Source organism: Mastigoproctus giganteus, chromosome 1, assembly GCF_048544385.1.
Source record: "Mastigoproctus giganteus isolate SK-2022 chromosome 1, ASM4854438v1, whole genome shotgun sequence".
Taxonomy (NCBI): Eukaryota; Metazoa; Arthropoda; class Arachnida; order Uropygi; family Thelyphonidae; genus Mastigoproctus; species Mastigoproctus giganteus.
Window position 1 is genome coordinate 56,128,579 of NC_143575.1, and position 15,970 is coordinate 56,144,548.

Consider the following 15,970-nt stretch of genomic DNA (forward strand, 5'->3'; position numbering starts at 1 on the left):
CAAATAAATGTTTGCCACTAATTACTGTCTTGTGTTATTTCTGCTTCTTGTGCCTCTGCTACTACTTTCCCGTGATGTTTCCGGTTATGAATTCCTGTGATTCACATTCCTTTAGATGTTGCCTACCTCCCCTAAACATTTGTACCAATATTTTTGAGACACCCTGTATATCCCCAAGTGTGGGGTAGCCAATATGGTTAGGAGGAAGTTGGTGCTTAAAGAGGGAAATCTGTGCACCAGGGATGGGGCACTTTGTTGAGAAAAGCTGTGGGGAAAGAGTCAAGGGAATGTATGATTGGTAAGTCGCAGTGGATGGGGAGGTTTAAGATGGAGGTGGAAAGTAATTAGGTTTATGTGCAGGTGGGGGATTTTAAACCAACCAAATAAATGTATTAAGAACCTTGGGCCAATTTGCCGAGTGAGGGAGTAGCTATATAGAAGAAGATAGGAAGGATAAGAACAGAAATATCTGGCTGGCATTTATGAGCAGCTCAAGAAAGGAATTCCCAAAATTTTTAATGAAAGGTACAGTCACAGCTGAGTGGTCAAGTGTTAGGACACAGTTCCACAAGCTGGGTGACTGAAACCATCATGACACCACAAAATATATGATAGCAATAATGCAATAAATAATATGAAAAATATTTGAAAATCAAATTTACATGAAATATTTGAAAATCAATTTGTATGACAGCTATAAACTCTTCTCATTCTGCAACTATCCCAGGTAAAAAAGGTTTATTCATCAGGTTGAAGATTCAGTCTCACCATCTTATTTCCATGACTTCTACAAAGGCAAATTTATAAATTACAGAATCATTAAAAATAATCAATAAAATATTTTTCACAGTAAAAAGCATCTTTGTTGTACTGATTAAAAATGTGTAAATTCTAAGGTGGAAAAGAGAATTTTTGTAAATATCCCTAAAAGGAGATTCACTTAATCAGCAATTAAATTTCAGTATTATCAAATAAAAAAATAAATAAATAAAAGAATATATAAATACTGTATATATATATATATATATATATATATATATATATGTATATTGCTTAGCGACAATGAACTATTAATATGATCATTAAACTGAACCATTAAACTAATGTACATTATAACCAAAATTATTGGATACCCCCTCCACAAATTTATATTATCTGTATTAAAAGTCCTTCCTTCATGTATATTGGCTCAAACATACCATTATATACACTACCTTCCAAAAGGTATCTGGAAACCTGTCATTGTTGGCACAGTGCTGGAGTGCACTGTACAATAATGAAATTCAGAGGAGAAGTTATGATGTTGAGATGTTTCTTGTGGTATGGACTAGGCTTTTTGTGGTTTTGTGGGGAACCGTAAATGTCAACACTTACCTTAACATTTTGTACAATTCCATGCTCCTTATGATGCGCAGTTCTTTAGTACAGACCCACATTTGATTTAACAGTATAATTCCTTATAACAAACCATTTGTGCTATTCGAGAATGGTTCATGAACAGGAATATAAAAAAAGTTGGAATGCCAAACACAGTGTCATAGCATGAACCCTATGAAATGACCATATAAAGTGGAATGTTCAGTGAGGACCAGGCCAATACATCCCATATTGGTAGCTCAACTGAACAATGTTCAGCAGTAGGAATGGTGGGCTCCATCTGATAAAGTCTCTCATTCCCAGGGGAAAACCCTACCCAGGAGGGTTGAGTAACAGCAGCCGAATGGGGACCAATATCCTATTAAAGCAAGTAGCAGTGACATCCATGTAGCCAGTATGGGTTATAAATCAGAACTTGCAGATCGATAATGTGGGATGGTGGTTGAATGATACATCCACCCTTTTTTGTGTGCACAAATGCAGCCCATCTGAATCTCCCAAAATCCACTGTAGAAGATGTTATACATAAACAGAAGTCAGTAGGTAATACCCAACAAAAAAAACATAAAGGTCTTGACAGCCTCACAAATCTACAGCACGTTCGAAAAACCATAAAGAGTGAAGGTCACACTCACCTGATACATGTTGGCTTATAAATTATTAAGGAGCAGGTCCAAGACAGAACACAAGAACATCCATCAGTATGACAACCATCCACAGGGTGCTGCACAATCTTTGTTCAATGGTAGGGTACTTGCACATAAGCCCAATATCAAGGTCACCAGTGCAAAGAAGCATTTGGAATGATGTCATTCCCAATATTCATAGACTCTACAACAGTGGCAGAAAGTGTTATGGAGTAATTAATCTCACTACACAATGTTTTATTCCAATATATATGTTTGGTGTGAAAATTTCATGGAGAGCACTTCCTTTCAAATTTTCATATAGTGTAGTGAGTCTTAATGCAAGAGTTGTGCAGCAAGAACTGAACAAATTCAAAAATAGAGAATAACAAGAAGAAATGGGTAATTAATGTTGATATTGTTAATTGTATTATAATTCTCTTCAATTGCCCCTCTTTTTTTGGAGAGGACAAGGAAAATCTAACTAATGGGATTGTAAACAGAGCTGAAAGAATTCAAAACCACAATAGCATTAAAGATCCTTACAAGCATCAAGAATCAATAAATTCTGACTCATCAAATTGGCACTTTTCATAAATTGGGACCCATCAGATACCATGGCTTGCCTGCAGAACTAGAAGCAATCCATAGTGTCTGATGAGTCCCAATTTATGAAGCTTGCCATTAGGAGAAAACAAGGAATGCATTAGACAGGACTAGAAGAAAGTCATAGAAACCCTCATCTCTAACAGTAACTTAAAAATATGGCTGCACAGTGCCAAGAATGCAAAGAATGGACACAGGACTGGAGACAAGCCATGGTGTCTGATGAGTCCCAATTTGGAGAGGACAAGGAAAATCTAACTAATGAGATTGTAACAAAGGTGAAAGAACTCCAAATCAAAACAGCATTAAAGATCCTTGCAATCATCAAGAATCAAGGCATCATTACTACAAAGCAATTATTTAAAGGCTATCACACCTTTCTGCAAAATGTGAACAAATAATTTTTTTAAAAAGCTTACCAGAATGTGTGAATTTTAAGGATGGCAATACTGTTTGGTTTTATTTGCACTGGCATTTTATTAGAGCAGGCAGCATTTAGTGATCACCTTGAAATTTTCTTGGTAGTACTTGGTGTTGACCTTTTAAGCAAATATTCAAACTCTAATTTTAGCAAAATACCTGTTTTACTGCTAAAAATTATTGCAATCTGTCATTTCATGATTTAATTGCTAATAAACCATCAATTATATAACTACACTGCCTGGCCACTTTATCAGAACCATAGAATTTGGAATGATGTCATTAGGTGATACCCAACAAAAAAATAAAGGGCTATATGCAACAATCTATGCAAAAATATAAAATTTGAATAGGTCATGTGGTGGTGATATGTGCAGAAAATGCTATAACATCATGAGAGCCGACCAGTGCACAGATCAGGTCACTGGCAAAAGAATAGACAGGATCTCATGGACTTCCACAGAAGTATGATGGTCAGTGCATATTTAGCAGGTTCTATAAGCACAGAGGATGGCTGCATTGATTGAGTGTTCAAAGACTAGTGTCATTTGAGTGTTTAATGAATGGAAAAGCACCTGAAAATATCCATGTACAAATGCAACTATGGACAAAAAGGTAAGGTGATGAAGCAAACTGCTCAACATTCTGGAATGGGTTATCAACTGTAATTATTGCATTAGACCTTAAACAATCTTATAAAGAATGCATTAGACAGGAGAAGAAGAAGACAGTCATAGAACCTCATTCTCTTACACTATCTGAAAAATATGGCTACACAGCACCAATAATGCAAAGGATTGACACAGGACTGGAGGCAAGCCATGGTGCCTGATGAGTCCCAATTTATGAACAATGCACACAGGAAGGAAATCACAATGAAACCAATACCTGTTCTGAAGCATCCAGGAGGTGTAATGGTGTTGACATGTTTTTGTGGCACATCCTTGGTCTCCCAATCCCACTGGATGGCACTGTGAATGCCAGAGCACATCCGAATATTACTGCAGATTAGAGACAGCTGGCAATATGATAGCATCATTAAATCTGATGATGTGATTTAAATCTTTTGTCTAATTTATGTTTCAGGAGCTCTATAAACAATATAAAATTGCATAAATAACATGGAGTAAAATGTTTTTTTTTTTTTAATTTTTGAGTATTCATCCCATGTAACTTTCTGATTTTTGTCTGGTTATATATTTGGTTTATTTATATAACGAAATGTAATGTAATGTAATAGGAGTATGATGTATTTCCTTTGTTAACTGGGGGGATTTTGCACTCTTCTAGCCTATATATATATATGATGCCTATATATAAAATGAAGAAATTAAAATCTACAAATATTCTAAAGGAGATGCCATTCATAGCCTGAACACAGAGGATTAGACATTAACTTTGCAATTCAATCATGACATTCTATATGCAACAATCTATGCAAAAACATAAAATTTGAATAGGTCATGTGGTGGTGATATGTGCAGAAAATGCTATAACATCATGAGAGCCGACCAGTGCACAGATCAGGTCACTGGCAAAAGAATAGACAGGATCTCATGGACTTCCACAGAAGTATGATGGTCAGTGCATATTTAGCAGGTTCTATAAGCACAGAGGATGGCTGCATTGATTGAGTGTTCAAAGACTAGTGTCATTTGAGTGTTTAATGAATGGAAAAGCACCTGAAAATATCCATGTACAAATGCAACTATGGCCAAAAAGGTAAGGTGATGAAGCAAACTGCTCAACATTCTGGAATGGGTTATCAACTGTAATTATTGCATTAGACCTTAAACAATCTTATAAAGAATGCATTAGACAGGAGAAGAAGAAGACAGTCATAGAACCTCATTCTCTTACACTATCTGAAAAATATGGCTACACAGCACCAATAATGCAAAGGATTGACACAGGACTGGAGGCAAGCCATGGTGCCTGATGAGTCCCAATTTATGAACAATGCACACAGGAAGGAAATCACAATGAAACCAATACCTGTTCTGAAGCATCCAGGAGGTGTAATGGTGTTGACATGTTTTTGTGGCACATCCTTGGTCTCCCAATCCCACTGGATGGCACTGTGAATGCCAGAGCACATCCGAATATTACTGCAGATTAGAGACAGCTGGCAATATAATAGCATCATTAAATCTGATGATGTGATTTAAATCTTTTGTCTAATTTATGTTTCAGGAGCTCTATAAACAATATAAAATTGCATAAATAACATGGAGTAAAATGTTTTTTTTTTTTTTTTAATTTTTGAGTATTCATCCCATGTAACTTTCTGATTTTTGTCTGGTTATATATTTGGTTTATTTATATAACGAAATGTAATGTAATGTAATAGGAGTATGATGTATTTCCTTTGTTAACTGGGGGATTTTGCACTCTTCTAGCCTATATATATATATATATATATATATATATATATATATATATATATATATATATATATATATATGATGCCTATATATAAAATGAAGAAATTAAAATCTACAAATATTCTAAAGGAGATGCCTTTCATACCCTGAACACAGAGGATTAGACATTAACTTTGCAATTCAATCATGACATTCTATTTTGCATAAATAGTTAAAAAAAGTACTGTGTAATGTGTTTATCACATCACTGACACTTAGTCAAATATTAACACAAAAGAAATGACATTATCAAGCACAGCAAAAAGATGTAATATTAAATCAAATATATAAAATTTTAGAGTGCTGTTTATCTCATCTTGTGAAATAAACATCATTGGACTGTCTAATGCTATACTGACAAAATGCCTTGTTTCCCCCCCACCCTGATGAGATGACATTAACCAATGGGTGTGTGTGTGTGTGTGTGTGTGTGTGTGTGTGTGTGTGTGTGTGTGTGTGTGTGTGTGTGTGTGTGTGTTATGGAGGTTTAATGGCGCATAAGCTGCTGGGGCTATAGTGCGCCTATTAACCAATGAAATGGCTGAGATATAGCAGCATGTTCTTATGAGGCGACTTATATGCAGTGCATTCACTGTGAAAGCCTCACAAAATGAGAAGTCAATGCTACTCTGAAAAAACTCTTTTCCCATTACAAACTTCAGTTTGAAAATAATTGTGCTGTCTATATGAAGTCACAAAGGTCACAGAAATGTAATTATGCAGTTCTAGATGTTACACAGATGTAAGGCTGGCCATTATTTATATTACTATACTACTTCCATAAGTATAAAGATTTTTTAGCTTATTTTCATTGGCAAGAAAAAGTATGAGTAGAATAGATATAGAAAAGAACAAATATAGAAGAATAGTAGTAACCTAAATTTCAAGGTAAAATGCATTGTGCCTCTCACATGGCAAAATTAGCTAAAATTATAAAGCATGCATATTCATAGAATAATTAAAATCTTGGACAGCATGTATCATATATGTTGTCAAGAAAGCTTCAATAAGTCATTTACAACAGAAGATGAAAATGATTATTATTTAGTGAAAATCGCATATCTCACAATGTGGCAAGAACATCATCACAGATTGCAATATAAGCACCTAGCGTACATTTTTTAAAAATATAATAAAGATACATTAAAAGTCATGAGAACAAACAATAGAAGGGGAGGAAACTAATTTTTAAATAAAATGTACACTTTTTATCTTATACAGTAAGTCCCCGACATACATAAGAGATATGTTCCAGGACTTCTTATGTAAGTCAAGTTTTACGTAACTCAGGAATAACTAATAAAATATTGCAACTATATTCCTGATATGCCAAAATTACAAAAACCACATAATATCCTCAGAAGAATGAAGAAAAATAGTTATATATTTTTCAATTAATTAGTTATATATTTTTTAATATATTAGTTATATATACTGAAAAAAGTTATATATTTTTAATTAGCTCAATTAAAAACTTTATCTGTGGACAGCGATGAAGTAGCTGGAGTGCCACATAAGAAAAGAAAACATAAAAGGAAGGAAAAATGCATGTTATTGTACTGTAAAAACTGATATGTATTTTGTAGCCTTGGTTATTATAGTTGACTTCATTTGTGCTGATCCCTTCATCACTTCTCATATTCTGTCTTTGTCGTTTATTATTCTGTTCACTGCTGACACTGACAAATCTAAATTCTGCACAATACTTGTTAATATTTGATCATTTTCATACATCCTTATTATTTTAATTTTCTGATTCAAATCAATCGCTTTCCTTTTCTTGGTAAATTTACTAGTACCGCTGTCACTTCTTCTCTTAGCCAGCACCATGATAACGGTCAAAATGAAATTTTCTATAAAGAATTTCACAGGGTTAAGGTGGAAACACACTATTATCACCTCACGTCACCTCACACTTTACTAAAGCACATTTCTGGAGGTCACTACCATAAAACAATAAAAATAATTTGCAGTTTCTGGTTTACTGGAATTTTCTGTTAGTGCAATCTATTAGAAATGGATAGTAAACTCGATCTTCCTGCACTTGCATTAATACCAATAGCTAGAATTCTGTGGGGTTTTATGTTATTATGGTGAAATATGTGTTCCCTTCACAGAAATCTTCAATCATATAAAAAACATAAATAAAATTTCAAAATCTTCTCTTCATTCCTAATTTTTAAGCTTTGTAAACTTATTACTCTGTATCTCACTCGTGCAATTTGTGTGTGCACTGTTCAACATTATTGATTGCTTATTGGTTTTTTTTTTTTTTTTTTTTAACTATTTTAAATTCTGCAATCCTGAAAAAAAAAAAAAAAAATTTGAGTGAAAAAAAATTTACATAAATCTGAAATTAAGTAACTCGGGCTTTAGTAAGTCGGGGATTTACTATATTCACTATTCTTATATAATCCAAAAATGGTATAAATGTAATATTCAAAAAGAAAAGCATACCTTGACAAATAAATGTATCATAGTATGATAACAGATTTGCTCTTTGCAGGACACGGTACAATTGCAGCTCCGATTCATTATTTGGTTGAGAAGTCATTGCAACTGCAATTGAAATGCATGCCTTAACATTAATAATAAATAAAAGTACTTAATTAAAAATAGTATGTTTTACTGAATGAAAAATATACTGAAAACAATCAACAGAAATTCAAGTCTAATGTCAACACGTATCCTCTTTCATCTTCTCAACCTTTACTCCTCAAATATTTCTCATATTTGAGGTTTTAATCAAAAACAAAAGGCCCTGGCAATTTTTTCTGTTCTGGATGCCTTGTTTCAAGACTTTTTTTTTTTTCTGGACCCATTTCAGGTTATGTCTGCCAATCCACCTACAAGTATCAGCAGACTAGTTTTTGTATATTAGTAGCCCCCACTTTGCATATCATTTGATTCTAGTTAACTAGACTCAAAGAACATGCAAATGACATACAATATGGTTGTTGACCAGTACAAATCAGACTTTCCTTCTCTATAATGCAGGCTGGACTAGAACTTCAACTGACAAACTGTCCCTTCAACTAACATGTTATACAAAAGAAGTTGTTACATAAAATGCCATAAACAATAAGTTACCAACAGAACAGAAGGAACGCTTCAAAGAACATTACCTACATTTATTTGAAGGTAAAATTCATATTACCCTAGAAGAAAGGGTTCAAGAAATCCTAGACCAGGTATTAGAACAGAGTCACAACTATTTCCTCAGAAGTAGACTAGTCCAACTTATATAAAGAAGCAAGTTTATAAGATGACTGAGAACTTGGTTTAAAGTTATTTAATTAAAAACCCTGCCAATGAAGGTCAGCAGGGTTGTTAATGACACTAATGACAGTATGCTGCTGCAACAGGATCTAGAAAAGTTGAGCAGATAGGCTGAGAGGTGGCAACTGAAGTTTAACGTCGACAAATGTAAAGTACTGCATATGGGAAGCAATAACCCCAGAGTAACATATCAACTGTATGGTACTACACTGACAATGGTAGAGAATTAAAAGGACCTGGGGATAATTGTGCAGTCAGATATGATGAAGTTTTCTGAGCAGTGCAGATGGTTTGCAAGAGTAGCTCATGGTGTCTTGTCAATGATATACAGGAATTTTTCCAACGAATTTCCAGGAATTTGTGTGGTCAGGCCACACGTTGAGAAATACTATTCAAGGTTTAGGCCTAAATGGATGTCAGATGAACTAATGAGACTAATAGCAGAGAAGAAAAATGCATGGGACACATAAATTATCTGGAGACACAGATGCTTATGGTACATATAAGATAGTCTGTAATCAAGTCACACAGGACATTAGGCAAGCAAAGGCAGATTACAAGAAATCTTTGGCAAAGGATGCAATGAAAAACAGTAGACTTCTTTACTTATGTAAGCTCTAGAAAGAAGGAGAGGAATCAGATTGGTTCACTTGATATTGATGGTTCGATTGTTGAGGATCCTGCTCAGGTAGCTGACAAACTGAATGAGTATTTTGCATCTACACTCACACATGAGGAATTCTGCAGGGAAGTGGAGGCCAGAAGCTTATCAAACTCTAATAGGAAGTTAAATGATTTTTTAATAGCCATGAGCAAAGTGGAGGAGAAATTGCTGGAGTTAAACATAAGGAAGGCATTGGGGTGGATGGGATCTATCAAGTTATATTAAAGGAGGCAGCAAAGGAAGTAAGCAGGCCCTTAGCCATGATTATGCCCTCATAATCATGGCTAGGACTCAGAGGAGGTCCCTGCGGACTGGAGATGTGCAAATGTATCCCAAATTCACAAAGGGTGATCTAAAGGTGTCACGAGTAATTACAGACTTGTTAGTTTAACTTCTGTTCCGGAAAATAATGAGTCACTGGTTAAAGAAGCACTGCCGGATCATATAAAGAAGACTGCAGTTATAGTCCAGACACAGCATGGGTTTGTTAAGGGGAAGTCCTGTCTGACCAATTCCATTTGATACTATGATGTAGTCACAAAGGAACTGGATGCAAAAAATAATTTTTATATCATATAGTTGGATTTTAGGAAAGCTTTTGATACATGGAACATGGAACAGTACAACTTGTACAGTACTCTTCAACATGGAAGAGTACTGTACAAATTGGAGCAGTATGATGTTAAGGGCAAGTTGCTACAATGGATAAAAGGATGGTTGAGTGGGAAAAGACAGAATGGTAATCAATGGACACTGCTCTTCATGGACTAATGTTATCAGTGGTGTTCCCCAGGGGTCCGTGTTGGGTCTATTGTTGTTTTCTGTATTTATCAATGATACTAATGAAGGTATATTGGGCTTTATGTCCAAGTTTGAAGATGACATGAAGGTTGGTAGGGTTGTTAATGACATTAAGGACGGTATGCTACTGTAACAGGATTTAGAAAAGTTGAGCAGATAGGCTGAGAGGTGGCAACTGAAGTTTAATATTGACAAATGAAAAGCACTGCATGTGGGTAGCAGTAACCCCAGAGTAACATACCAACTGTGTCGTACTACAGTCAAGGTAGTGAAAAATGAAAAAGACCTGGGGGTAATTGTGCAGTCAAATTTGAAGTTTTCTGAGCAGTGCAGACAGGCTACAAGAGTAGCTCGTGGGGTCTTGTCAAGGATATACAGGAAATTTGCTAGGAGGGATAAGGAGGTTATTATTCCCTTGAATAAGACAGTGGTCAGGCCACACTTTGAATACTGTATACAGGTCTGGAGGCCTCATTTTGGGATGTAGAGCTGCTGGAATGAGTACAGAAAAGTGCAATGAGATTGGTGAGGGGAACAAAAGGTTGCTCGTACGAAGAAAGGCTTAAGTTATGCAAATTGCAGCATCTGGAGACTAGGCACCTGCGAGGTGATATGATTGATGTGTATAAGGCCTTGAATGGTTTGAGAAGGCTCAATGCTGACAGGATTCTTCCTCTTACTCAGATTCTGCACCTGAGGGAACATAAATTCAAATTGAGGAAAGACTGTGCAGAACAGATGTGCAGAAATTTGCCTTTAGCCAGCAAGTGGTTAATTGCTGGAACAAACTTCCATATGTCATTGTGGAAGTTGACAGCTTAAATAAATTCTGAGCTGAACTAGACAAACTTTTGGAGTTAATGGATGGGTGAAACGAAAAGGGTTTTTTTTTTTTTTTTGGCTGATGTTTCTATAGTTGAGTCTTGATTGGAATAAACTCTAGCTTGCTTTCTGGCATCATATGGCTCTACTAATGCTAATATTTTTAGTTCATTTTTTTCAAGATTTGGTTAATTGATGCCTTTATGTAGTTTGTTTTATCCTAATTGCATCTCCATTACCCTCATCTGTGAACTGTCATTGGTTAAAAAACTGGAATGATACCTCCCTAACTTCATGTACTGGGTGGTTATAAAATAAGTTTGCCTATTCAGGAGACCGTAGTGTCAAAAAAGTTAGGTGTAAGGTTTGTTTAGTGTCAGACGGCACCAGGGGTTTCCCCATCTCCGTGCAGTTTTCTTTGTGGGTGTACCAGTTTGCTGGAAATGCCATGGTGGCCTCCCATAATGTGTTGCAGAATGTTGGGTAAGTTTAGTACAGTTAATGTTGAGGTTACCAGGAACTCTTCCAACCTGGTCCTGTTTCTGGTACCCTGTCTATCTGGGGTATGGCTGTGCCACATTGGCGACCAGCAGTTAACGTCTGCTCCCACGATGATTTTTGCATTTGGGAGCATATCACTAGACAGGCTTAGGTACCTTACTGCGAAGTTGATATCCTCACCCGGATGGCAGTAAACAGTTATGACACATGTAAACAGCTATGAGCTGGGCACATGCGGCCCAAGATGTGCATAGCTGAGTGATTTTGGTCACCATTATATCTGGGTTTCTTACCAAGATCGCATGGGGTGTCATCCTCCGTTTGGACTATTTTGTGTTATGGGATAGCCCCTGACAGCCTTCATAAGGAGGTTATTATTATATGTAATAACTACAAGAACCATATGTACATATGGTTCTTGTAATATTGCCTTGGCTCTGTGTGCATTTATCTGCATGAATTTAACCTCTGTGATGTTATATTTTTAGGACATGTTCCTATAGTTGAGTCTTGATTGGAATAAACTCTTTGCTTTAAGATATGTAGGACATTGACCATCTCTAATTGAGTGTGCGCTAACTAACTTTAAACTCTTGCAGTTCGCACAGGTTGGGTCGGTGTTTTTGTTTGGGCAGTCACGGAAAGCATGACATTTTGCCGAACGATGCCATGTGGGAATTGTCTGGGTGTATGTGTGGGTTGTATGCTCAAATTTGCAGCACCTGTAACATTTAGGCACAGTCACATGCTCCTGAAAGCGGTGACTGCCCCAGTTAACATAGGTTCTGTTCTGGGTGCTTAAAGCCTTCCACGCCATGGGCACGAGCTCAACAACCCAGTTCTGGCGGCTTCCGTCCCTTAACTTGGTTATATACTTGGGCATCACTAGGTCCTCCTCATTCCTGTCCGGAAACATGGCCTGTATATTTCTTTGGAATAGCTCCTCTGATAGTTCGTTTGGGGTAAGGTCTTTGGCCAGGTTGTATATTACGATGTAAGGGCCTCGTTTTTTGGGCGCACCAGCGGTTAGCCCTAGTTCAGGTATTTTCAGATTTTCTATTATTCTTTGTGCTTCTCTTGTTTCCGTTTCTATCAGTAGTCTGACGTTCCTTGTTTTCCTCACAGCCTTTATTCTTGTTGTCTTAAATTCTTCATTTAGGTTAGTCATTATTTGGAATTTGAGTTGTTCTCTGGACTGGTTGTCATCGGGTTTTGTTGGTCATAGGACCACTAAGTGTGGTTGTTTAGGTAGGGTCTTTCTTTTGGGTTTGGGTGTTTTGCCGGCCACTATCAAGTCACTTGCTATAGCATTTCTTTGTCTCCATCCATGTTTTGTGCTTCCAATATTGCCTCTGCCTTCTGTAGTTGGCCGAATGTGTTCATTAAGATGGCTTCGAGTTTATTCCATTGGTGTACGATTTCTGCTCGTAGTAGGGATGTTATTCTGCTGCTGTTTTCCTTCAACAGATTTTCTAAGGCCGTTCGCAGCAGTAATGTTTGCTCTAGAATTTTGACAGCTTGGGTTGGTCGTCTGTCCCTCCTGAGTGTTCATGCTGATCCTTTATTTCGCTGGCACTCCAGGTTTTCTGGTCAGACTTTGGTAGTGTTCCATTTTTATTTTTTATTTTGGAAATTGGTCTATGATCATCCTCGGCCTCTTCCTGCCTCTCTTCAGTTTGGCTGAGAGTGTCAATCTCAATGATTTCAGCGTTGTTTTCATGCATTTTATTTGTTTTTCCAGATAATCAGAATTGTCTGGTTTATCAAGATGCTGAGTGTTTTCCTACACAGGTCTCTTCGGGAGTCGCTGAATGATGCCTCGCACGAGTCCGTACATTAATTTGGAGAGGTACACTACTGTCTGTGTGTTTATCCTTCCCCCACCGAAACACGTGGGGGGAGGAACAGCCGAGGGTAGAAATTCCCCTAGAACGATGGGGAAACTTTCCTTAGCGGTTTCTGAGGACGACGATGGTCAGATCAAAAAAGTTGGGAAATGCACGAGAGAGAAGTTCCGCTTCACCATGGAAGGTGGCATTTATGGCAGAGGGGGGGGAAGGAACGGTCACTGAATGCATAGTTTGCAATTAAAAGTTAACTCAGTCACAAGAAAGTTGGGGCTCTCGTTCAGCCCAGGGTACACACTGATGGGGGTCCTTTCCCAGTCAAGGGCCAGATCCTAGCACGGCAGCCACATTATACCGGAGCACTTCTCTATTTTCCCTGCGCGAGCTGATGGTGACCATACAGTCTCGCAAATAAAGGAAAACAGAGAATAATGCTAGTATCTTGTGTAAATCCCAATAGAATAGCAAAGTTTCTCACCAAAGCACTCCAATAAGGTTAGTCTTCTTGTGGGAATACATTGTAGCACTTACACTGTTGATTAAACACATTTTTAAAACTAATTTCTGCAGAGTGTCGAACAACACGTCTGCACTAAACGGCAGCCACATTGGCATCGTCAAAACAATTAGAGATAGCATGGTGAAAATTGGTGGGTATGTCATTTAGGGTATGGGGAAACAATTTGTAGAATAAAAAAAATTTGTTCGAATTTCTGCCACCAGGGGAGAAATTGGCACTGTAAACATGAGATGGAATACTTAACTTAGGATTAGATTTTAATATCAGAACTTAGAAATCTACAGGTACTGTTCCATGTGCTTACCTTCACTTGAGATGACATTCTGAAAACGGGGACTGTGTGTGACAGTTTCAGGTAGCATCTCATTGGGATGTTGGCTACATGCTGTTTAATGCTTATTTCAAATCGACAAGCATCTGTATGCCACCATGGTAAACTCTGTCTTTAAGGTATCCCCACAGCCAGAAATCACAGGGATTGAGATCTGCTGATCAGGCTGGCCAGAACTGCGGAAAGTCTCTATAAATGATGCGATCATTTCCGAATGTTGAACAGAGCAGTTCCTTCACTTGTCGACCAACGTGGGGGGGGGGGGTACCACCTTGCACGAATACAATGGTCTCCAAGCATTGCCTTTCTCGCAGAGTGGGAATAATGTGATCTCTTAGAAGAGTGGAGTACCGTGCACTAGTTATCGTACACCTTATGGAGCAATGAGGTGTAGACTCTTCAATGAAATATGGTCCGATTATAAACTCTGCTGTGAATCCACACCATACTGTAACATACGGAGTTTGTAGTGGTCTTTCATGCACAACAGATTTATTATTTTTATTTTATTTTATTATTATTATTAGTCATATGGTGCAAGGAAGCCTGAGGCTTATGCTGCACCAGCCAAAAAAAAAATTTTTCTGAATTACCCCAAGAGAGAGAGAGAGAGAGAGAGACAAAAGTAGAAGGGAAGCACCAAGAAAAAGAAGAATGATGATATCCAGCTCAGGGCCCTGAGTGTGCCAAGCCCATACTCACCAGATGTGAGCCCCTGGGGTTATGGATGAGAAGTTCTCCGTATTCAGCAATTTTATGCATTTACAGCCCCATGAAGAGTGAATGTGCCTCATCAGACCACAAGATCATTCGAACCCATGTATCATCAAGTTCCATACAAGCCAGAAATCGTAAAGCAAAGTCTATTTCTTGTTACTGATCGCAAGACTATGTGACTTACACTATGTGAATCTTGTATGGGAACCAGCGTAAAATTATTTGGAGCACTTTATGTACAGTAGACCAAGAAAGTTCTCTTGACACAACTGTGGCACTACTGCCTGGTAGTGGTTCGCATTCTTGAAACCACCACCTCATCCAATACCTCTGTTCTGATACATGATCATCCCCGGCCTGGAATTACACCTAACTCCCCGGTCACTTCAAATTTCTTTATTAGTTTTCGAAGCCCCACTGACGTCAAAGATCCTTTACGCAAACCTTTAAGTTTCCAATATTCATGTAGTGTTGCATTAGCGTTACTATTATTCTGGTAGAACAGTTTTACTAAAAGAGCACGTTCCTTTTTTGTAAGAGCCATAATGGTTATTGACGGTGACATTGGGCTTTCTGCTTTTATCTAACAGGATGTCATTTGTGTAAGCAGCGTGACTTGAAGTAAATGACAACTTTTAAATATGTGAGGCACCGTTTCCCCCTAGTGGCAGGATTTTGAACTAATTTTTTTTCTTCTACAAATTGCTTCCTCATACCCTAAATGACATACCCACCGATTTTCACAGTGCTAATTCTAACCATTTTGACAGTAGGGTCTCCTGAATAGGGAAACTTATTTTATAACTACCCAGTACTTAGCACTAGGCAGCCAAGTTACATCTCAACCCACTGAGCTTTGACAAGTTTCTAATTCTTGCATGATTCAGTTTTATACTAGTTTTCAATCATCATAATCCTTTATAACTAGCATGGTTTTTCAATTTTTTTTTGTCAAAAGAGTTTTCAAGCCAATCACAAAAGCTATAAAATCACTCAACCCTAATCCATTAGGATAACTGCTTTTGTTTTCTCTATA

The 15,970-nt window shown here is 37.2% G+C and overlaps 1 protein-coding gene across 1 annotated transcript in view; it reads right to left on the reverse strand.

The window, feature by feature from the left end:
• Window positions 1-15,970, reverse strand: part of LOC150090810 (uncharacterized) — a 214,884-nt gene that overhangs the window by 140,523 nt on the left and 58,391 nt on the right. Inside the window, exon 3 of the mRNA XM_090374183.1 lies at window positions 7,910-8,011. Within this exon, the coding sequence (XP_090230309.1) occupies window positions 7,910-8,011 (102 nt within the window). The remainder of the gene's footprint in view (window positions 1-7,909; window positions 8,012-15,970) is intronic.